General features: G+C 43.0%; 1 protein-coding gene across 4 annotated transcripts in view; it reads right to left on the reverse strand.

Annotated features, from left to right (window-relative positions):
- Positions 1-24,416, reverse strand: part of LOC130185046 (microtubule-associated serine/threonine-protein kinase 1-like) — a 45,191-nt gene that overhangs the window by 14,775 nt on the left and 6,000 nt on the right. For 2 of the 4 annotated variants that reach the window (XM_056401264.1, XM_056401266.1), the window contains exons 2-8: positions 21,374-21,405; positions 7,937-8,031; positions 6,554-6,629; positions 4,832-4,904; positions 1,710-1,870; positions 995-1,070; positions 5-214 (exon numbers count right to left, since the gene is read on the reverse strand). In XM_056401264.1, the coding sequence (XP_056257239.1) occupies positions 5-214; positions 995-1,070; positions 1,710-1,870; positions 4,832-4,904; positions 6,554-6,629; positions 7,937-8,031; positions 21,374-21,405 (723 nt within the window). Of the gene's footprint in view, positions 1-4; positions 215-994; positions 1,071-1,709; positions 1,871-4,831; positions 4,905-6,553; positions 6,630-7,936; positions 8,032-18,701; positions 18,856-21,373; positions 21,406-24,416 lie in introns of those variants that run through there. The other 2 variants (XM_056401265.1, XM_056401267.1) reach the window with 2 other exon arrangements.

Consider the following 24,416-nt stretch of genomic DNA (forward strand, 5'->3'; position numbering starts at 1 on the left):
TCACGTCATTAAGCAGCTTGTCCAGATTCTGCTGCAGCTCAAAGAAGTAGACAGAGGTGATGAGACCCTCGCGGGCTTTGGCCAGGCAGTCTCTGGACAGCTCAGCTATCTGGTGATGGATGAAGCTGAGGACTCCATCAGCTAGTGGAAGAACATTTTCCGGAGAGAAAGCCTGGATGAACTCGGCCAGCCTCCCTTCCATCTGCGCCGTGGCCTGGCGGAGGGCAGAGGGCGGTGGGCGGCGTGAGAGGAGAGGGACGATAAGTTTAGATAATGTTTAGAGAAAAAGACTGAATTTCTTTAGAAGAGTGCGACAGAAAGTTCAGAAAGCAATTTCATCTGCGGACCCAGACAGTGTGGCTCTGCTGATTTACACTGACTACAATGTCATTTCTCCCATTTGATTTCTGTGAGAAGAAGCCAAAAGAGCTTTTAACTCGGAAACTATAATGCCCAATTTCCTAAGGCTTGATTTTTATCACTGAGGAAGCTTTCAGCCCATTTCCTTTTGATACCAACCTCAGCCCGCCAAGAGAGGGAATAGGAGAAAGAAAAGAGTAAAGGAGGGAATGTCTTTTTGTTTAACTCTTCATAGCTGTGGCAGCTTTAATAAGTGTGGTGAATAAACAAGGTGAACATGTCGGGGCTTAGCAGTGTCACATAATCTCGTTTGCTTTGGTTTATCAGCTGCCATAGATCTTTTTTTTTTTTTTACTGTATTTTGATGTATGATATCAAACATTCATACACACAAATCTCCGAACACATTTAATCATAAATTATATCCCATTTCTATTTTTTGTTTTTCTAATATTTGAGTTCTGACTTTATGGGATTAGTCATAGTTATTGAGGATTGAACAGTCGGTTTAATGCCCTGTAGGCTTAAGGATTTGCTTACTGTTGTGGAATACGATGTTTATCATACAACTGTGTGTGTGTGTGTGTGTGTGTGTGTGTGTGTGTGTGTGTGTGTGTGTGTGTGTGTGTGTTACCTTTGGAAAGCGCTCTTTATACACATGGTTCATCATGACTATCTCATTATCATAGCAGGAGGAGGAGCGTCCGGGGCTGGAGGTGAAAACAGAAAATAATAGAATAAGGTCAAAAAGATGTTCAGTGTGAAAAGCAACATGTCTGAACTGTGCTGAGAAAGAGAGAGTTAGTAGTTTATAAATATCAAGACACATTTATTGTTAAAGTCAGTCTATGTAACTTTTAAAAGAACAAATAACAAACACAAACATTGAAAAACGAACTATTGCTCAGTTCAATACACGCAGGTGTGGTGATGTAGCACATGCTAGCTAATATCAGTGAGTTAAGCTAACAGACCTGTTCTGTTATTTAAGGTGATGCCCGTGTAATTTTCGCAGATAATGAAAATGCTAAAACATCATCTAACAGAAGCACAAGTAGAGAAAAGTATAAAGTCAGCAAAATGTAACATAGCAATATCTGCCTAAAGTTAGCTAACATTAGCACAGATAAGGTAAACTTTTTATTTATACTTTTTACCCACAAAAAGGTAATTTCTTCTGTAAAAAGTGACATAGTCCAACTTTAAAACAGGAAAACCCAAGAGGAGGTTTTGTAAAAGCAATAACAAGATCAACAGGAGCCACCCCTGTAAATCTGCTTGGAAATCGTCCTGGTGTTTAATCTCATGGGGGCGCCGCCGCCGCCGCCGCGGCTGCTGCTGATGCTGACCTGAGACTACGGGAGCGCAGGCGCATGTGGGGCGAGGAGCGGCCCCCATCGTCGTCTGTGATGCTCTCGGTGCTGCCGAAGTGCTTGGATAAGAAGTGGAGCTCGTCCATGGTGGGCTGGAAGGGCAGCTGGTGCAGCCGTTCCTGCGAGGAGCTGGAGGACTGGAGCGAAAAGAAGAGGAAGAGGAAGAGGAAGAGGAAGAGGAGGGGGAGGCACGAGGAGAGAGAGAGAGCGGAGGAGGATGGAAAACAAAAATATTAGTATGGGTGGAGAAAAGAAAAAAGCGCGAGGAAAACGAAGGAATTCCTGCACATGATCCTAATTTATCTGCTTCTACCTGGAGGACAAGCTCCGACACACGTCACGCTCTGGAAGCTAAATCATTACAGTATCTTTAACATTACAGCTGTTGTTCCCAGTGAAGCTGAAATGTTAATGCAGTCGTCCAGTGGGCCTCAGGGTCAGACCCATGAACCTGCACAGACAAACCTCGTCTCACCGCCTCATTTGCCTTCATCAAAGCAATGAGACCTCGACCTCCTCCACTTACTTTGCTAATCCAAAGATCGATCGGAGACAATCAGACTTAACAGGGTGGCTGGAAGAGCGGGGGGGATTTCATTTTTCTTTGTTTCATGTATGTCAAGGTTCTGTGCTTGTATTTCTCTATCCACTGTCTTGGAAAGTTTCTCACTGCTGTCGTGCATCACCAGAGCTGTGACTAGTGTAGTGGTTCACATGAATGTAATTCTTTTGAGGTCAAACATGGGGGTGATAAACAATACGTACTTTGAAACTGTAATAATTATGTTTAGGTGTTAGATAATAGATCCCTTAAAATAACATACTAAAATGAAAATAGTTATTGCTCAAACCACAAAAAAAAAAAGATAAAATAAAATAAATACAGCAAAAAACATGAGACTTAAAACTGAAAGACTGAAATACATACAACTTTATATTTTGCATTACTGTCACTCATTGTGATGTTTTGTTTTTCAGCCCTGAGTCGTGCCTGATGGAGCTTCCTGTCAGGCTACATTCAGTCCCAACAAGCTCCAACCAGAGATGGAGATGGCAGTCTCTAACCTCAGAGGACAAACCCAGGGCATAAAATGTTTATAATAATAAGTTTATTTATAGAGCACTTTTCTTAACAAAGTTACAAAGTGCTTCAGAAAAATAAAACCAGATGAAAGAGAAGGCCAAAGAGTCTGAAGACGATAAAATGAATAAGAGCGAGTGAAAAGAGTTGAACAGTATAAATAAAGACACGTGTCAAACACTTTGCAAAAGGATCTGACCATCGGTGAAGAGCGGCGATAGAATATGTAAGAACAATAATTAGGGATAAAATGTGTGATCGTTCAACCTACTAGCGCCTCTAATGCGCTTTAATTAATTTATCTTGTTTGTTTTTCCTTAAAGACAAAGCGAATCTAAGACAGTCTTTAGTAAGTAAATGTTTGGTTAACTTCAACAGTTATGGCTCCAAGGTTTCATTTCAGCAATGAATGATTCTTTGGTGTGAAAATGTTTGAGATGATTATTTTAAATGGAGCAGGATCAGACAGTTTCTGTTCAGGGAGCAGACCTGAAGGAAGAACTGGTGCTCCACACTTCAGTCCTATTCATTAAAGTCTGAGAATTAATGTCAGTGAAATATCTTTTTGTTTCTAATGATAGCCTCAGGATACATTTAGCCCGTGGTTAAATTACTGTGGAACATAATGTGCTTCATCTCATGCCAGCTTCTCTTCTCTACGCCACATTTCTCATGACCCTCTCATTGCTTTCCCTTTCCTGTCCTCCTCCCTCCATCCATCTAACCCCTCCATCCACAGCCAGATGGAGAGTAGGAACCAGGCCTCTGACGACGCCGTTACGCAACTAGACACACAAAAAAATAAACATACAACACGCTGAACAGGGATGGAGTTAAAAATGCCTCGTGCGTCAGATGGTGTCAGATGGTGGAACTTGCTTTATACTCAAACAAACAGCAGCGCTAAAGAATGAGGGCGGAGTGAAACGATGTCTTGACATGGTGAGAATATGAGAACGGATGCGAAAGCAGGCTCTGGAGATTACATCATCGCCAATTACAGTAATTTATGTCAGTGGCTCCCAACCTTTTTGTCTGTTGTACAGTCAGATGAGCGCATGTACTCAAACAATAACACCACCAATTATCTTACAAATTTGTTCCCATTAAAAGCGGCTATTTGTACATTTTCTCTGCCGCTGTATGTGGTTTCTTTTCCGGGAGCGGGCGGCGGTGATTGTCATAGTGTTAAAAATACAAGAGGTTATAACACGTCCTCTGAGCAGCGCTACGTCTTCAGGACAGATCGGAGGTTGCTATCAGAAAGTGACGTGACGAGACAGGCCGGGGGGGGGGGGGGGGGGGGGGGGGGGGGGGGGGGCTAGCTAGTTAGCATGCTAACCTCAGTAGAGGAAAAGACGTGATAGAAACGAGAGTTAACACTGGTGCTGCTTTCCACCTCTGCAGGCAGATGTTGGTGAGTAAAGGAATGAAGTTTGATGCTGAACTCACAACGTTTCTTCTAGACTAGCTGCTAATGCTAACGTTAGCTATGTAGCAATAGCAAAACTGGCAAATAGCTCCTTTAATATATTATAAACTGGATGTTATTTAACACTAATAATGACGAGTTCAAGGTCAATTTTGCATTTCTACTTTACTACCATCTGGAGTGGCAGAAGCTGAACCTTTAGCTAACTGTTTCAACTGTTTAACCAGGGCTTTTAGCTAACGTTTTAGCTTCAGTTTAATTTTAGTTTTATTTTCGTGCACTCTCAAGGTCAATTAGCTGCTTATTGCAAATATAGCACAAAGATTCGCACATATAAGATGTAAGGTAACAATAAATAAATAAAATAAAATAAATATCAGTTGTCTTGGCAATCACCTCTACCTATTGCACTCAAATATGGGCCCCAATATCTCCCTAAATACATCTAGATGTGGATATATTCTTTAATAAAATCATTGTTTATATGTTTTTAGTTGTTGTTCGAGATAATGTGTATCTCCTGGCAACAGCAGAACTACCCCTGGGGAACAGGTAAGACCTTGGGAGGAGCGTGAAGGTTTTTACCGTTGAGCTGGGAGTGTTAGTGCCATATCCAGAGGAGGGCAAAGATGCCAAAGACCATCGCCGTCCGTCGGCTCTGCAGAGAAAACAAATGCTCCATTAAATAAAAAGCCCATCGTGATATATCTTGCCATTATGGCTTGGTTAATATAAACTGCTGCATTACGTGTCTTAAATACCTATGGTTTTCTTTTTCTTTTTTATGCCTGTGAGGTAATAAATGTCAATGTAATGCAAAACCCTGACAATCTATTTTCACAGACTATACGCCAACACATCTCAATTTCAGCGGCACTAAAAGAAAAAAAAAAAAAATGTTATTCAGCAGACCAATAACTTATAACACATCTAGTTTGTCCCTGGAGCCTTTGTTAGTGAGGAGAGAAGACTCAGTCATTGTGCTTCTGTGTGCCGCGATCACACAGTGACAGGCAGGCAGGAGGATTTGATAAATGAGGACAGAGGATTTACAGGAACACCAGAGACTCTGCTCCTCACCCCGTGTCTGACTGAGGGGGGGGGGGGTTCAACTTTTTCCTTTTTGTGTGAGCATGATTCATAAAATGAAAGAAACAATCTGCATTAAATCATTCAGCTTTAAAAGATTTTTTAGTGCAGCAGACGAGCTTGTATATTGGAAAGTTATTGTGCACGTTTTGACTAAAGCACGAAACTTCCTCCAGTTTTTTTAAAAACTATGAAGTTTATTTAAGGTTTTATAGAGGGCGGAGCCACCTGGAGTGATGAGTGTTGTCCAGACCAAACTAGCATGCTAGCTTCTGATTAGAGCCTTCGCTAACGTGCTAGCTCGTCATAGAACATACAGCAGATGTCAGTGTTTTTAACAGGCTTTAGCTACCTCAACACCTGGATATAGTGGGGTCTGTAGTCCCCCCTGCAAAACTGTTGCTCGAAACAAAATTATGTTACGTGACCATATCAGCAAATAAGCATCTTTAATAGAACAAAAATGCAATTTTGGCAAAAGATATACATGATTATAATGGAGACATGGGGCAAAAGAATGACCTCTGAAGGTCACCAGAGGTCAGATACAAATTGCCTCCATGTCTGAAATAAAACCTTGTTTATAATATATGCAGTAATATTGATGCTATGTAAAATGAACATTGTGAAATGTATGCTTTTCCAAACAAAAATAAAAATAAAGTAAAAAGATTTCCCTTCAGTGGAAGAAGAGGTCTTCGCCTAAACCGCAGTAGTATGTCAAGGCTGATATAAACTCAAGCACTTTCATATGAACAGATGCACACGTTCGTGACCACCTGTCCACACACACACACACACACACACACACACACACACACACACACACACACACACACACACACACACACACACACACACACACACACACACACACACACTCACTCACCCCTCCTGCCCACCTGACTAAAGCAGCACGAATAAACAGAGGTGCTGTGAGTGTAATGGCTTGGCCCTGTCATACATGAGTCAGCCTGTTACTCCCTGCTCCCCAGGATGTGAGAGACCTCGCACGACAACAGATCCACACCTCCTCTGTTCTCTGATGCTCACTTGTTCTCTCTCCTCCCCTTGTCTCATGCTGACTTGACTTCTGCCCGTCTCACTCTCTGCTCTGCCCCCCCCCCCCCCCATCCCCCCTCCCAGCTCTAACAGAAACACAGGTGAGAGTAAACACATGAAGTCACATTAAAATATGTAGTGATATAAAGCAGTGACCTTCTGGAGGAGGCGAACGAGAAATGTGCCGGGTTGCTGGGAGAGAAGTTTCGCGGGCTGTCCAGAGGGCTGTTTCCTGGTGGGACAAGAAGACAAACACAGAGGGTGAGACACGACAGAGAGAGAGAGAGAGACAGAGAGAGAGAGAGAGAGAGAGAGAGCGAGAGAGACAGACAGAGAGGCTCTTTGTTTTTATTCCTCCAGAGCCGGAGGCCATATTGTTTTCAGGTTGTGTGTCCCGTTCTCGTGGACACAATATCACAGTAACACCTTGGGGGAATTTCTTCAAATTTTGTACAAACGTTCACCTGGACTCAAGGACAAACTGATTAGATTTTGGTGGCTAAAGGTCAAAGGTCAAGGTCACAGTGACCTCACAAAACAGGATTTTGGCCTTTGTGAACACAATATCTCCAGAACTCAAGGGAATCCTTTCAAATTTGGCACAAACGTTCCCTTGGACTCGAGGATGAACTGATTAGATTTTGGTGGTCAAAGGTCAAAGGTCAAAGTAATGGTGACCTCAGGAAACACTTTTTAGCCATAACTCAAGACTTCACACAGCAATTAAGACAAAATTTCACACTAACGGTTCATCCTTTATCTGACTCTGGATAAACAGGGATGTAACCTGGAACTAGTCTGAGTGGCGGAGGGATATGACCACGAGGAGGTGATTCTAGTTTGTCATGTTTTTGGGTAAAATAAAACCCATTTTTTTTCAAAGTAAACCTGCGCTTGTCCTTCGACTGTTCGCTCTCTGACAGAGAGACACAAATGTGGGAGAGGAATATGTGACAAATGCAAATTCAAACCGTTTCATTTTGCGACCAAATTACCTCCAAGAAAAAAGGTTTTAAATCTTCCTCCCATGGTTTTCTCTTTTCCCTTTGAAGTGCGGCACTAAAGCTGACTGATTCTGTTCAATATGAAAATCTGACTCTTCACAATCAGTGGGCGGGATCTGAGAGGGAAAAATGGTGTGAAATTGATTTTTAATTTTTTCCAAACCATAAAGGCCTATCATTGATTTTTAGACTGATGAATGCTTTGTTTATTTGTCCCGCTTTGTTCTGTGGACGGTGATGACGGCGTTTTGATTAATGGGCTGAGAGATTTGGTCGGTGCCTTTTTCATAGATGAATGAAATCAAGGAAATTGAAGGCAGCAGCTCCAACACAGAGACCTGCAAGCACCTCAGGCAAGTCCTGGCGCCTGAAACCAAAACCAGGTCAAACATCAAACTGAGTCAAGCGGATACTTCACATCAACACCCGCAGAAGCTTTGTGTTACATCAGCTAGCTGAAGGAATAGCTCCACATTTTGGGCTGACTCACTTCCTTGTTGAGAGTTAGAACATGTAACTCAGGTGTGAAACGTACCGAGGTGTCCAGGGAGGGGCAGAGGGGAGTGTGGGCGAGGCAGCGTGGGCGAGGTGGTGGTCAGGATCAGACTCTTCCTGTTGCTTGTACGACAACTACAGAGAGAGAGAGAGAGAGAGGGAGAGAGAGAGGAAAAAAAAAGAGAATGATTATTATTATCATAAATGAGATGATATTGCGAACCACTATGTCAAAGTCAGCTCAGCAGAATCGTGTGAGAGGAGCAGTATCCGTGCACAGCTGCATCTTTAGGTGCAGGAGAAGCAGACACGTGCACGTCCATGGCTCACTGCAGGAGCACAGCGGCGATAAAGAGGATTCAATTTCCTCAGTCATCCATCCCCGTCTGCTTCCTCTCAGCCACGATAAGAGACGAGGGGGAGAGAGGGTGGAACAAGATGAGAGAGGGGCAAAGTTGAGGAGGATAGTGGCAACAAGCAAGCGAGAGGAGAGAGAGGAGAAAGATGAGAGACTGACGTCCCCCCCCCCCCAAAAAATATAAAAAATGATTGCAAAAAAAAGAGAGATCAACTTTTCCATGACCTCACTTAATTGTGTTTGGGGACTTAACAGCAGTCACTACCACAGTGAGTCACCTCAGCTCTGCCTGCGGACTCCACACACATTCATACTGCTCATGATATTACCGCTCCGCATTCACACACCATTAGGCCGTGAATTAAACAAGCTTTTCACATTTACCACATGCACTTATTTTGTCAGAATACTCGCGCCGTGCAAAGTGTTCAAAGGCTTCTCTTTCTTTCTTTCTTTTACACGGCACAGTCTGCTCTGGTTTCCAAGGCGTGTGTGAGGGGCTGAAACAAATGCAAATAACAACAACAACAACAACAACAACAACTGGGAACAAAGAAGAGAGAACAAACGAAATGCAAACAGCAACATCTCATCCTCTGATCTTCAGTGTCGGATGAAGAGAGCCGTTGGTTTCCCCCTCTGTCTCCTCTCAGCCCGTCACATGGGTTCACCATGTGAGAGGGACGCACCACCTCTACACACACACACACACACACACACACACACACACACACACACACACACACACACCTTCACTGACACTTGCAGTGACGAGACGAGAGCTGACTGAGATGGGATGAACACATGAGGATGGCACAGAGGCGAAGACGACGCCGGGTGAGATGGGTGGAGAGCAACACCTCGAGGAAACCACATTCAATTAAATACCACATCTGGATGAATGATTGCTGCGATTACCAAAATCAATAAGAAATGAACCAACTGAACATTAAAACATTAAAACCAGAACACACTGCAGCTTCACTTCTCTTCTTAAATCCCCATGTTGTCCCGATGGATGGACACACACTGACAGCTCGTGGCGGCGTTAACACCCGTCATCTTTACTCACTGGACAGCACTGGGACACCTTGACAAGCTGTCAACCGGGGGATGTAGGGAATCCTCCATTTTCTTCCCCGCATTAGAAGGGTGTAACCGTAGACTGTGTGAGCGTAACACAAAACCACAATTTGAATCTGTTTACATCAGAAAAATAACTGATGAGTTTGGATTCACACCGGGCGTGGGCGTGGCCTATACTGTTTTAAAACTGTCAAGATCAACAACAACAGCCATTTATACTGCTACTACTAGGCCAGAGGCTCGAGGCTTTGTGGTTGCATTGTGGGTAATGTTTTGACAATGAGGGAGAATGTAATAGGGAATAAAAAAGACAATATCTCTGTCATTGCTGGAGAACTCTTTTAATAATCCAGGTTGAAACTAACAGCGACAGTAAAGCCACTAGAATTGTATTGGGCCACGTTGTACGATCTTTCTTTAAAACCTGTGTGTATAACAGGAGGAGGCAAACGTGAATGTAATGTTGGTCTAAAGAGTCTGTAGATATTAGCAAAAAAAATGCAAGATCAAAATGGAAAAAAATTTTCCTGCAGTTTTCAGACGGTCCCTAACTTCAGATCATCAGTTTAAAGTCTAGCCTACTAATATTAGAGCAAAAACCTGGATGCCGTTGGTAACTGTTCAGACTCCACTTGTTTATTTCCAAGTAATGTTTTTGTCTCTGATTACTTCCTTACTTCACTGTCAGGTCTTTATAAAATAAGGTTTCTACTGTTAACATGACCAGAGAGCTCCCAGCGCCACCAGGAGACAGCTGATTGGCTGTTGGGGTTTTCCCAGCAGGAATTTCAATCCAATAAAAACTTCATATTCTAATCTAAAATATTACAATCAGGTCACACAGAGGCAGCTCCATCTCTTCTATCTGTTTCTGTTATTTTAACTGCTCCCGGGACGTCCCGATCGATCAGATCTATAACTGGTCTTATGGATATTGATCACACACGCCAATAGGGAAGATTTAACATGCAGTGCCAATAACTGCTATTGTGCCATTTCACACTTTTCTAATCTGGATCCATTACACCCTGACATTATTCTACAACCTTAAACCTTCTTCTCTGAACCTGCAATAATCTGACCGTCACACACACACACACACACACACACACACACACAGACACACACACACACACAACCTCTGACCTACAGCTGATCCTACTGAAGCCAATCATCTCAATGACAGGGTGTATGTATGTGTGTGTGTGTGTGTGTGTGTGTGTGTGTGTGTGTGTGTGTGTGTGTGTGTGTGTGTGTGTCAAAGTGTGTAAGATTCAACAGAGCTTCACTGGCTTTCATTAGTTCAATAATTGCTTCCTCAGAGTAAAGAGAAAGACAGAGAGAGTAAAACAAAGACAAACCGAGCAGCAGGACTGTTCCTGGTTAATGGATTGTCAGTGCTGCAGGATATCAGTGGAGGTTGGCTGTAAACACACAGAAACACACAGCGCCTGGCCTTGAACCCCCCCCCCCCCCCCCCCCCCCCCCGTCAGTATTCAGAGCTGTGTGTAACATTATAGACACAAACTGGCAAGTGTTTACTTTACACCTCCAGCAAATATGCTGCTGCTGCTGGTATCATCCACAGGCTGAATTTCAGATGGAAGCCAGGGGGTTTGTTTCTTGCTCGATGGTCATTCAAGATCAATAGAGGGGGGTGGGGGGTTAGGGGGGGGGGGTAGAGGTGGGAGGAGAGGGGAGGGGAGGGGAAGATGCACTCCACTGCACTGGTTGTTGCAGACGGCTGGAGAGGGGGATTAAGGTATGGAGGACGAGGAGGGAGATGTACAGAGAGATACGGGTGTTAGCCGGTGCGAGCATGACATGAAAGCCAGATGAGGGAGAGAAAAAACACTCGGGGGAAACGGGGGTGACTGCGAAGAAGAGAAAAACAAGAATAAAAGATGCAGGTTGAAAGCGCTCTCAGTGGTGCTCATCACCCACACATGTGCAAGGTAAACATGACCCAGTTTTTCACCATAACACACACACACACACACACATATATATACATCTTCACGCTGCACAAACATGACAGAATGCATAAACAGAGCACATGGGGAAATATTGTTCACGATGAGCGTGAGCAGATGACACACAGAGGGGGGAATAAAGCACGGATCTATCAAAGCCAGACAAACAGGAGCCTTCATCCTCTGCGTGTTCATACTCCTCCCTCTACTTAACAGCAGGGGGACCATTAATATTGATCAAACCAAACCGCCCGTTCGTATGAGACTGCACAAATGTAGCTGTGATGTACAAAGTCAAAATGGAAGTAGATCTGAGGGGATGGGGGTGGGGGTGGGGGGGTCGGTACAAAATGCAGGGAGAGATAAGAAAGAGAAAGTGAGGCTAAAAAGCGAGAAGGCTTCAAAGAGAAGAAAGGGAGAGGTGGAGGTAGAGAGGGAGGGACGTGCTGAGGAGGAGTCCAGGAAGACAGGTTTGTTTACCTCTGCAGCATGGGGGGGGAGAATGAATGAAAGATGACCAGAGATAGAAATGATAGCAGGGAATAAATCACTGTCAAGATGAAAGGGATGAATCAGGGAAGGGGGGGTGAAGGAGGAGAAATTGGTGCAGTAACAAAAAAAAGTATAAATATTCTCTTTCTATTTTTATTTTCTTGCTAAAAACCCACATTCACGGAGAGTGCCTCAGCCATCTTTTCCGTTTCAGTAAAGTTTTATAATGCACTGAAAAGACTGGAGCACTTTATTCTGGGAACAAAAACCAGAGGAAATTTAGTTGCCGTGTACAACCCTGTGGGGAGAGGAGGGAGCAGTGGTCACATGACGGCTTGTTGCTACGCAGCGTGCGGCAGGGAGGCTTCTGATAACGGCGACCGGGGACCACAGACAAGGAGAGGAGAGAGAAGAGAGACGCTGCTCATTATAGAAGACACTCAAGTTCACTGTTGGAGGACGGAGGCAGGGATCAGCAGAGGCAGAGGAAGAGGGCGGACATGCAATAAATGGGTTTTTAATGGTGGCACAACATGAAATGTCAAACAAATCCAATGGCATTAAGTAAAGGAAACTAGTTGTAGAGTAAAAGAAGTCATCGGGCCACTGGCAGAGTGACATTACGTGGCCAAAAAGCGTCAATCTGAATCCTTCCCTAAAACGACTACAATGATTCTCTTAAATGAAAATAAAAAGAAGTTCAATATGAGACAGCAAAGTTGATCAATGGGTGTTTTTTAAGAGTGGAGGAGAAGTGAACTATGAACTCACCACAAAAACAATAACATAAGAACATAAGAGTAAAATAGGAAAACCAACATACAAGAGAACAACTGAACCAAAGGACAGGTTCTGACAAAAGAACATAATGTATTAAGGCACTGAGCGGGAAAGAACAACATATGTTCTTGCAGTTGTTCGTGTGCAATGTAAAAAACAAATGTACGTGCAGATCCTGAAACATCTGGGCAATGTTCTCATAATATACTGTATATATATATATAAATATAGATATGTGTGAGAAAAGGACAATTTATATCATATCTCACATGGAACATAATGCATTTTACATTGATGACAGTGGCAGAGTTACCACTTGACATTTTCGAAACGATGGATCCTTGATTTTAGACAAAAGCAGCTTCTCATATCCAGCCAGAAACTGTTAAATTTGTCAACTGAAATGAAAACGATCAGCTATAGCTACTTAGCTAATGAAGCTAAAGTTAGCTCCGTGAGCTGGTTAAAAATGAAGACTTGAGTTTCCAGTTGACTCATTTTAAAAAAGGAGAATCATGTAATAGGCCTAATTATGTATTTGATGGCAACACTGAACCCTGAAGCTACATGACGCAGGCAAAAAGTTAGCATCCTCACCAGCTGATGATGCATGTAGAAGACACGGAAATCCAGAGCCAGAATAGGGTGACCAGATATCCCTGTTTTCTGGGGACTGTCCCCGTTTTTGGTGGCCTGAAATGTCCCTGTTTTTAACGTTTGTAATTAAAAACAGATGTTTATCGTTGGCTGGGTTTGGCCAACAAAGGGGGCTAGCTGCTAGCTATAGCAGCTTCAGAAGTGAAGATAAAACCATCGAAATAGAGTTATGCAATCAGATTTTTCTTCTTTTTTTTCAGTCTCCAGGCAGATAAGCGGTTAGCTGGTTCACAACTGCTTCAAAGGTAGGGAGTCGTCATTTTGTCAGTCGGCCTTCACAATAGTTTATTACAATACAACAGTTACCGTGGTCAAAATACATGACTGTCCCCCTTTTTTATTACATAGGTAAAAACATTGGATGTTTTAATGATATATTGACCACTGAACTGGAAATGTCCCCAGTTTTCATTCTAGATATCTGGTCACCTTAAGCCAGAATTTTTCGTTTTGCAGCGTAGAGCTAGAATATTCTAGTATGAGTAGACAATGAGAAAAATGTAAGATCAGGTTGATATTTTGTTCTAATAAAATCCTATTTTTGCGGCTTAGCTTATATTTGTTTGTGTCTCCAACCATTATGTTTTCACACTTTAGCTTTAAAAAGAGTTTGACTGTTAAGACAAGGACTAACTGATGTGTTTGACAAAAGTACAATTATCTCAGATAACAAGTTTGGCTGAGGTTTCTGAAGTGTAAACTTCCCCAAAATCCTATAACTAAAGCCAAAACTGCTAATGTTAGCCTAAACTCTGATAGCATCCAGAACTTTCCACACAATGGGGAAATATACTAAATGTGGTAGTTGTTAACGCAGCTTTTTTGTGACGTACCGAAATTAATGTAGCTAACTAATGATGTGGCTTTGAAAGTAGGCCTAACAGTTGCTTCTAGCAATAGAGCAGACGAACTCACCGTTTTACTATTAAAATGACATTAATCAATTATTTAAGTTGTTATATTTTCTCCTAACTGATTAGGTGATTAATTGAACAATCACTACAGCTTTTACTTTAATACAGTACATGCAGTGGGTTATGTATAGTATATAGACAGTATGTAATAATTCCTACTGGCCCATTCAAGTCACTTTGACTGAGTAAATCTAACAATAACGTCCACTGGGTCACATGAGCAGCAGTAAAAGGCAAGGACAGGAGCTAAAATGGTCATGGTGAGGGCCTGAGGCGGGACACTGTCCTCTCTCAGCTCCATCAGATCTCCACTCTGTTGCACTGAGCATTGTGTTAAATGTCAAAATCATGGTCTGGCCTAATACACAACAGCCAGGAGAAAAGTCAGACAGACACCATAACCCTATTTTTTTGCCTCATTCATTTAATTTCCTCAGCTCTCTGGGGTCTCCAACATCCACTTCAAAGCCCCTCAGCCTGGATGAAACACTCCATTTTCTTGTTTTTTTTTTTTTTTTCCAGTAATAGTCTCAAATCTACTCTTTCAGTCTGGGGGACTACACAGCAGCTGACAGTAGCAATATCTATCAAGCACAGGGTTTTAAATTTAGTGCAGTCGAGCAGTCTGTGTCCTCAAATGTGTTTTCCTGTAAGAGAAGCCCTGAGAGGGAGGATCAAAGAGAATAAGAGTCCCATTACTCTAACGGGAGATGAGAGATGTTGCCCTCGACTGAAATCAGGAGCTAATGGGAGATCTAGCACCTTCTGTGTTAAGCTCATGTGTATTGGACCCTGGGCTCCTCTTGTGGAAAGCTGCAGCACTTAGAAGGAGAGACTCTGACTCAGGTGCCTCAGACCAACACTGACCTCCTTTGGTTTGCACATAATTGGTTAAGTGAAGTGTAATGGCTTATTTAGTTACAGAGGAGGAGTGTTCATGAGCAGAGGACCCAGATACGACTGTTGGCGTTGAGAAGACGCGTGTGTGTGTGTGTGTGTGTGTGTGTGTGTGTGTGTGTGTGTGTGTGCGTGTGCGTGCGTGCGTGCAGGCAAAAAACTGGGTGTGACGTGCGTTATGTGTGCACTGATTGACCCACAGCACAGTGCACCTGAGCCAGAGCACCTGAGGGAAATACACACACACACACACACACACACACACACACACACACACACACACACACACACACACAAAATATTTCCTCTCTCCAATTTTTCCAGTCACTCCCTTCTTTCCTTAAACATCCAACCAATTAACAGTTTGCTAAACCCCGGTCCTCTTGGCTGCTATTGCTAAAGCTAATGCAGTTTACAGATATAAGAGAAGCAGATTAACAATAAAATGCTTAGTAAGTTTTAAAACAACCAGTCCTTGATTTCCAACAGGGGTAAAAAAAGAGGCAGGTTTCTCATTTCTGCTGAAAGGACAACTGTCTCTTAGATTTTATCAACTCTAGCTAGCAAGCTAATGTAGCTAACATTAGCTTAATAACTCCAGCTGACTCATTTCTAAATAACAATCTTGTAAAAAGCTTATATATATATATATATATATATATATATATATATACACAGTATATATATATATACACACACACACACAATCAATGAGTACATACATGAAATTAAAGGTAAAGATTGAGGCCATAGCTACGTGTCACTGGAAAAAAAAAACTAGCATAATAATAACATAATGCTAAATGAAAAAACAGCATTGTTCTTTTATTTCAGTGTAGACTAATTAGCCTTAATATTACATTGTAAGTACAATGTGGAAAAATATATTATCATTTCATTCTAACATAAGCCTTTTGGCTGCTTAGCATACATACCAACAGAAACGTAATGGTATGGAGGACTAGCTCATGTGTAACATTAGCCGGGGTTTGGTTGGTTTGAAGGGGAATTTGAATTCAGTCACGATCCGGGTGAAGCTGCTAACATTACCCTAAACTCTGGCTCTTCAGGCCCAGCTCCCGCACGATGCACAAACAGCTGTGAAGAGGCTTTTTTTTTTTAATGTAATGCTGTCAGTTAACCAAGTGCTTCTTGACCTTGGCAGCCCTGATCAGCTGCTACTGTAGGCAGTAAACTAGTTAGCCAGTCATGCTAACGTTTGTTTAATCTGTTCCTTACACTCTTGTTTCGCTCTTACTACAGCCCCATGTTCTCAGCGATTTAGCATGTGGAGAAATCCACAAATTGACAGGCCTGCCACACCTAGTTACCGTTGCACAGCTATGATAATTGTGTTATTACAGCTTGGCAGTTACAGGGAATTATTACTAATGGAACACACAAATACACAAACAAGAGGACACATGCACAGGCGAATCAGGAACGACTCTTACAAGCTCGCTTTTGTACTCAACCTCACGATTAAATGAAGAGTAATGCTCTGATCTTTTCTCACTTTGCTCTGACGTGCAGAGGAACACAGAGGGAATGAATGAATGAAAGGAGAATGAACAAAGTAAAAAGTGAAAGCGAGGCAGTCCAAACTAGTGTGCGTGTCTTACTTGCTCACGTAACCTTAGTGAGCTGGTCCCTAATGGAAGAGCAGACACAGATATCACCCCAGGGCCCTGCGCTCCATCTCAGTCTCTCCTCCTTTCACCTCTTGCGCAACCTCTCCCTCCTTTTCCACCTCCTTCGCTTTCATCTTTCATCCTTTCATCTTAATCACTTACTCCCTTGCACTTCACTGTTTCCTGGCTGTGACTTTGCTTCCCGATCTTGTTGTTTTAAGTAGCTGCGAAATAAACTTCTCAGCAATTCGAGGGAAATCACTCTGCACACACACACACCGAACACATCCCTGCACATGCCAGGATTTTCAAAACAATTCTTCTTGGGTTTGTGTATCTGGCGTTAAAAAAAGACGAGACTTCTGCAGTAGTTCCATCTGTTCGCCTGTGTGTCTGGGCTCAGGTGTGCTATAGCAAGAGTCTCTGCTGTAATAGAAGCTGGTTTAATCCCTGATCAGCAGGGGGGAATGAAGTCACTCGGAGAGACTCAGCATGACATCCACTACTGCCGCCGCCGAAGAGGAAACCCCCGGTGCTTGAATGTCAGCTCAAATTTTCAGATTGTTAACATCAGGGTGATTGAAAGCATCAGTTATAAACAAATCCTGCTGAATATTATCCGTTTTAAAAATGTGATAATGGGATTTTTATTGACCCCTGTAGGAAAATTTTCCTTTCACCTGCTGAGCATGTGCAAATGCAGCTGGTTGGGATTCAATATGTTGCACAAAAAAAAACTTCAGCGGGGTAAAACCCGCCTCATCACCCAACTTCAGAAAAACATCCCTCAGCGTCAGTGAATCCATAAAAATCCACCTAAAACCTTTGGCTCTGTCTGACTCATCTTTCGGCTCATGTATTTATTGATTGACCACCTCAGACGGTGAATCAGTCTACCTATAAGTCTGCTAGAAATGTCACTATGATGAGTCACTGATGCACCTTTTCTATAAATTTAAGTTTCATTCACATCAAGGTCAACAAAAACCATAACCGGGGCCGAAGATAACTAACTCAAGCGTCTCGTGAATGAACTACAAATCTCAATCTCAAGGTTCTTAAATAACCTTCCATTTCAAACGTCCGTATGTTGCTCAGTTTGCTGCTTGTGTGTGTTTACGGATCATGTTGGTGTTGAATGTAATGTATGACGATTGTACCGTAACATGAAGGTTCTGCTTCAAAACAAAACTATTACAATATGTGAAATGAAAGTGAAAACTACAACTGCATCATGTGAAGTGGTTTGTTTATCAGAACCTCATGTGAACTTTCAATCTCTTCCGAATTAATGAAATCCCAAAAATCTGAACTGTCACGTGAGACGAAGAGACTCCACCCATGTTTAGGCACTGTGGTGCTTCGAGCTAAATGCTAACGTGAGCTCGCTGATACTCAAAGTGACAAATACTAACATACTGTCAATGTTAAGCAGGTACAGTGTTGACCATATTTGCTATATTAGTTTAGCATATTAGCATGCTAACGTTTTCCAATTAGCATTAAACCCAAGGTACAGCTGAGGATCAACAAACAGTGCCCTGCGTATAAAAACATCTTGCTAGCTAGGCTAAAAAGTGATCACGTACTTTGCGTGCATTATAAGGCCTCTCTTCAAACAGCTAATGGTGAGTTGGATACATATGCTATAAATGCATATCATACAACTTTTTTTTTTGCTAGTTTTCACATAATAACATAATAATGTTCACAAACTGACCTACACACAAGCTGCCGGACCTTTCACTATGACAGTAACAGTAAGACTCTCCACATGCACAGTCATCAGAACAGAGCGGAAATCTAAAACCAAGTATGCGTATATGACTTCACACACTAGTCACACTGTCGACACAAGCCTCTGTAACGCATCCTGCAGACACTGTGGTCTGAGGGAGAAATGACTGCGCATCTGAGAGTAAGAGAGAGAGAGAGAGAGAGGAGAGTGAAAAGAAAGCCAGTCCTACCGCACCCCACATCCCACAGAAGCCAAGTCATCACTACTCTGTCTCTGTACCTTTTAGTGCGTCGGAACATGTTGCTGGTTTGGTATCGAGGCGTCGCTCTGAGCAGCAGCAGCAGCAGCTGAGCGGTGAGGAGGGAGCCGTCAGAAAGCAGCAGGTCTCTGGGAAAATGTCATCGCAATGCAACGCGTACTGTAGCTCCAACAACCTTTAGATGTACACTGGTGTCTGGGCAAGTGTGGCTGAGAACCACAGAGGAGAGAGAGAGAGCGAGGGGGGGAGGGAGAGAGCAAGAGAGAGAGAGAGAGAGAGAGCAACAGAGAGGGAGGGAAGGAGGGAGGTAGGGTGGGTCTGTCTTTTTAGAGAGGAACAACAAAAGGCGGCAGGGGATTGTGGGTCGCTTTCTCAAGGCTACGGCGGGCACACAGTGTAATACTTAAATTTTGTGTTTCCCTCAGTGTGTGCACTGAAAGAACCTGATGGGGAATTAAAAGGTTTTACTTCAGGCCTTAGGCCCCACGAATGAATGACGGACAGAGAAAAAGGAGGTTCATTTGTCTCAGCAGAGAGTGAAGAAATCCCAAAGGTCGTGTGGACTGTTACATAACTGTAACACAGATGTTGAATGGAATCAAAGACTCAAAAAAAGAAAACACGGCGTGAATGGGGACGCTGTGTTTACCCCTGAATGGATGAAGAAGGCAGATTGAATGTGAAGCCAACTCCGCCGAGCTCATCTATAATGGATGGCGGGCTGGTAAACGTCCCACAGAGGGACACGGGACGTGACGGCGAGGGAGACAGGGACAGACTGTCAATAGAGCGCGGGCACCGTGGTAAAGTTAAGAGGTGGCGGTGGGAAAAAGCGAAAGATGGCGGCGAGATGGATTGGAGGACACGGGCCGCACGCAAACAGTTGGTCTGCCGCTTCATTTCATGTTTGATTACCCATGATGACTCGGGATGAGGGGGCAGTGGAGAAGATGGATCGGGCCGGGAGATGGGAATGGGGACAGGAGAGGAGGGGAGGGTGGAGATGGAGGCGGTGGGCTGTGACCACACACACACACACACACACACACACACACACATTGATTGACACACACACATTTACATTTACTTCTCAGTGGAGCACAAAGATTATAATTAAACCCTTTAAGAGCCTCCGTTAACAAGCCATTGATCTTATTCACTTCTCTCCTCATAATGATCTATAAACTTTACAGCGATGGAAGAAGGAGTCCGATTATTTCTGTAAGCAAAAAGTAGCAAAAGTTTTTTTTGTCCCCTGGGAGCAGCAGGAACAAACCATCACATATTACTTTATATTTACATTTAGAATACATTAGTATTGATTTAGAGTCATGCTTCTGTCCACAACTCCAATATTCACCCTCCTTTTAGCTCAGGTTTGGTCTCCACCACCTCCTGCCGTAAATATCTGGCTCTTTAGCTGCTACATGTTCCACCGCCTTCACACAACACAACATGTGATGGAAACGCGGTTGATGAGAGCGAGGAGCGGCAGAGTCAGGTGATAATCCAGTGGGTTCGTCACTTGTCATATCACATATAGTCATCTCATCCATTGATCATGTAAAAATATAAGCAATCATGATGCATCTTAGCGTTTTACTATCATATATTATATTATTATAATAATATTAATGATGGATTACTGTGTAAACTGCCTTTTTACATCGTAGTAGGTGGATATGAGGTTATTATTGACTTCTTTATGTAGTGTTTGATAGTTCAATCTATAAAAAATTATCATATTTTATTAACTAATCATGTGTTTTTATTCAATATCTAAACACAAATGTAGGAATAAGTAGAGGACGCTACATAAGTAAATTCACTTAGTTGTACTCTACTATTGACACTATGATGGATTTCTTTTTAGAAATAGATATATTTATATTTTTAAAAAAAAGATTACTTGTTATTTTGTTGATATATTTTATTTCTCTTTGTGATTTTTGTTGTTTAATCTGTATTTTTGTTTTATCTCGTATGCGTGTGATTTATTGTGGTTCAATCACTGCAGGTTTTACAGTTGATTCTCTATGACTCTGTTAGCAATCATGGCTAATTGCTAACAGAGTAAGTAACTCTGTGTGTCAGAGGGAGATAGAAAGAGAACGGGTTTAGAAGAGAGGGATAGGCAGAGGATGATCTGAACGGGTGAGAGCGCAACAGAAACAGATTAATTCCCGGGGCCGACAAAGAGCGAGAAAATGAGTGATGGGAAAAAGGCAGAATTGATTTCAGCACCACGGACAGCGTCCAGAGCTCGACTTAATCTGAGTCCGACAGACTCCCGCTGACCTGCTCCTCCTTCACCCGAGGACCACACACTCAACGCCACGAGCGCCGCTGAAGCATCCTCACAGCTTTTTCAACCAGCGTCCCTCCACCCGACCTCCTCCTCCTCCTCCTCCTTCACACGAGGACTACACACACACACACACACACACACACACACACACACACACCACGAGCACCGCTGAAGCCTCCTCACAGCTTTCAAACACGATGTGCAAATCAGGCTCATCCGAGAAGGACTGCCAGGCTGACGTGATGTTGATGAATGACCAGATGCGCGGCAGCCTCGCTCAGTGCCACTGTTTCCGTTCATGGAGGGACCCAGTCTCTCCCCAGAGAGGAGAGAGAAGACAGAGGGAAGGAAGGGGGGGTCGGTGTGTGAACAAAAGTAACTCACCTGCTGTTTTTGCGAGGCAGTGGCAAATCCTTCTGGAAGAAAGACAGAGAAAACAAAAAAAAAAAAAGAGAGATCAGGTAGAGAGAAACACAAACATTCTTACACATGAGTAATAAAGAAAAACATGTCATCTGCAGACAAGACAAAGCTCCTCCAGAACAACTGGAGACATTTTCACAAGCCAGGTAGCAGGAGTTTTTCCTTTTAAGTCACTATAAACCTTTTGAGAGCATCTTCCTTCTCAGACTGGATGTTTTTCCTGTTGAAACGAGACGTTGGGATTTAACCATAAAAAGAGAAGAAGTCCTGAAAGCTCCATCAGGTGGAGAGATTGTTGTGGTTTTAATGGTTGGGAGGTTTATATCCAACTACTGTTGAATCACAGTAGAGCCCGACCGATGTTGGATTTTTGGGGCCGATGCCGATAGGGAGTAAATATATATATATATATATATATATATAAAGATATGTAATGAAAGCAGGATATTTTACAGTTTAACAATAAACTTTATCGTCCAAAATATATATATATATATATATATATTTAACTTGAATGAAAACAAAGGATCAAATATACATAAAATGCTGTCTGTATAACTTGAAACTTAAATTACAGGATGTAATGTTTCCAAGAGTTAAAAACTATCCACTGTTAAATATCTGTATATGATGACACAAAGCTCCAGGTTTTACCAGCTGGTGGTGAAATGAGAAGCCGGTCTCATTGTTTCACAAAGAACTGGGTATTTGTACCATGCAACAGCAGAAAGCTTGACAGGCATAGCAACAACAACTAAGCTGGGCGGTGCTAAGTGAACAGCTAATTGCTATAACCTGGGGCTTCTGGAGGCCCCTGGGGGTCTGGAGAGGTTTCCCAGATGGTAATCAGACTAACGTGGTGATAAATCTGTCACGTATTCATCCTCGTTATTATTGCAAGTATGCACATTATCAATTTGTATCTATTGAAAGTCGGTTTGTTAATCTCTGACGATGCTTTGAGCCAGGACTCTCTCTCTCTCTCTCCTCCTGCCTCCTCAGTCCAGATGGACGGGGCACATTGGGCTGAAACTGCAGCAGACACTCGGTGCACCGAATGAAAACAGTGTGAGCGGAGCCAGATCTCATGCCAGCACTGCCTGGCTCTTTACAAAACCCTGCATGCTGAGCTAGAGATAAAGAGAGAGAGAGAGAGAGAGAGAGAGAGAGAGAGAGAGAGAGAGAGAGAGAGAGGATGGGGGGTGTAAACAAGGGTGGAGTAAAGAGTGATGGAGAGAGAGGTGGTAGAGGAGGTGGGGGGAGGGGTGTGCCTGGAGCCTTATCCTTGAGCCTTCGTCTTCTAGCCTTCAGCACCGTGTGTGTGTGTGTGTGTGTGTGTGTGTGTGTGTGTGTGCGTGTGTGTGTCAGTGTATAGTTGCAGGTGCTATTAAGGCATTAGCCGCTTCACACCGTCCCCTGTCACACGCAAGGTAATGTGGTTAAGGTGCTGTTAGCATCGCATTGACCGCCTGCTAACAGTCAGTCAGTGCAATTATTAGGTTAACCTTCAGATAGAGATTTGTGTGTGTGTGTGTGTGTGTGTGTGTGTGTGTGTGTGTGTGTGTGTCTGTGTACATGCATCCACCTGCTGCGACTGAGCTCCTCTGAAGCACAAAATATGTATCATACTGTGGCAGCTGGTGCAAGGACAAACCTCCAGCACAGCAGAGCGTTTCTCTGTTGTCACTCACCGGCCACAAGGTGAAGTCTATGTCACGGTTAACAATTACCTCCAGAGGAGAAAAGCTGCGTGGCGAGGCGAGTGGAAAACACTCACCCGATAAGCAAGAAGAAAATAATAATCTGGCCTTCGTCTCACCTCGGGATCATGAGCCAGTCGCAGGCCACACGGCCGTCCGACCCGCGGGTTCACATGTTAAAAGAGACAAATCCCTCTTTACAAGGACGAATGAATATTCAACCCATTGATCCCTTTTCACTTTGTCCTTCATTGATCGGGGTAATTGACCCTGAGCTGTCGGTGCAGAGGGGAAGATGACTTACAAGAGGCATCAAGAAGAAAAGCTTCTCAATGATGAGGAGAGTTAACTGTACAAACAAGCTGTGAGCGGACCTGACAGCCGCGGAGCAGCTGCACAGTCCACTGTTTGTTTTCATGTGTTCTTACTAAGCTGCACGAGTCCCCGAAAGCACCACCTCAAATTCTCATCCTGCAACAAGAAGATAATCTCTCCTTTTTTTTCATATTTTATGAATCATAATAACAATTTTTTTAAATAAAATAATCCGTCATGAAAGTGTAAATGCTGTTTTTAAAACCTGCTGTTCTTCACTGCAAAGGGTTTGTAAATCTTTGGCTTTGAAAGGCGAAATCAAACATGCAGAATATAAAATTATTGTAATCGCTTAATTTAAATTCACAGTATGTGTCGTTTGCAGCTACGCTGATGATGAACTTAAAACTGAAGTTCAGACTGACTGTATGTCAACAGCTGCTGGACTGATTGTCGTGAAGTTCTGTCCAGACTTTTGATGATCCCATCCTCCTCCTCCCTCACCATGACCTTGACATTTAAAACTGGTCATGTCTCCCTAACGATGAACTGTAGGTCAAAAGGTCAAAATTTCACCATATAAACATATTAACTTATCAGCAGAAGCCCTGCAGGACATTTCTCACCAGACTTTCATTGTTCTGTTTCTGCAGGGGCAAAAAAAAAGTCAATTTAGAAATAAGCACAAGGAGAAAAATCTAAATTCATTGCACCAATGAGCGGAGCAGAGCAGACTGCTGATTCCAGACCTGTGAACATCTGCTCACTGTCTGTCTGATGTCCCTCTGCGGGGCTCTTTCTAGTTCAGGCATGTCTAGACAATAAAAAAGAACCAGTTGGCACATTAAACAAAGTGCAGCCGTCTATTGGTGGCTGAAAGAAGAGACAGCGTGGATATGATGCTTCCCTCCTCTCATGACTTATTTCCCCGGTTTGAGCCTCCACACACAGGAGCAGCTGCGCACACACAGATATACTGTGAAGCTACA

The sequence above is a fragment of the Seriola aureovittata genome, chromosome 17 (assembly GCF_021018895.1).
Source record: "Seriola aureovittata isolate HTS-2021-v1 ecotype China chromosome 17, ASM2101889v1, whole genome shotgun sequence".
NCBI classification, from domain to species: domain Eukaryota; kingdom Metazoa; phylum Chordata; class Actinopteri; order Carangiformes; family Carangidae; genus Seriola; species Seriola aureovittata.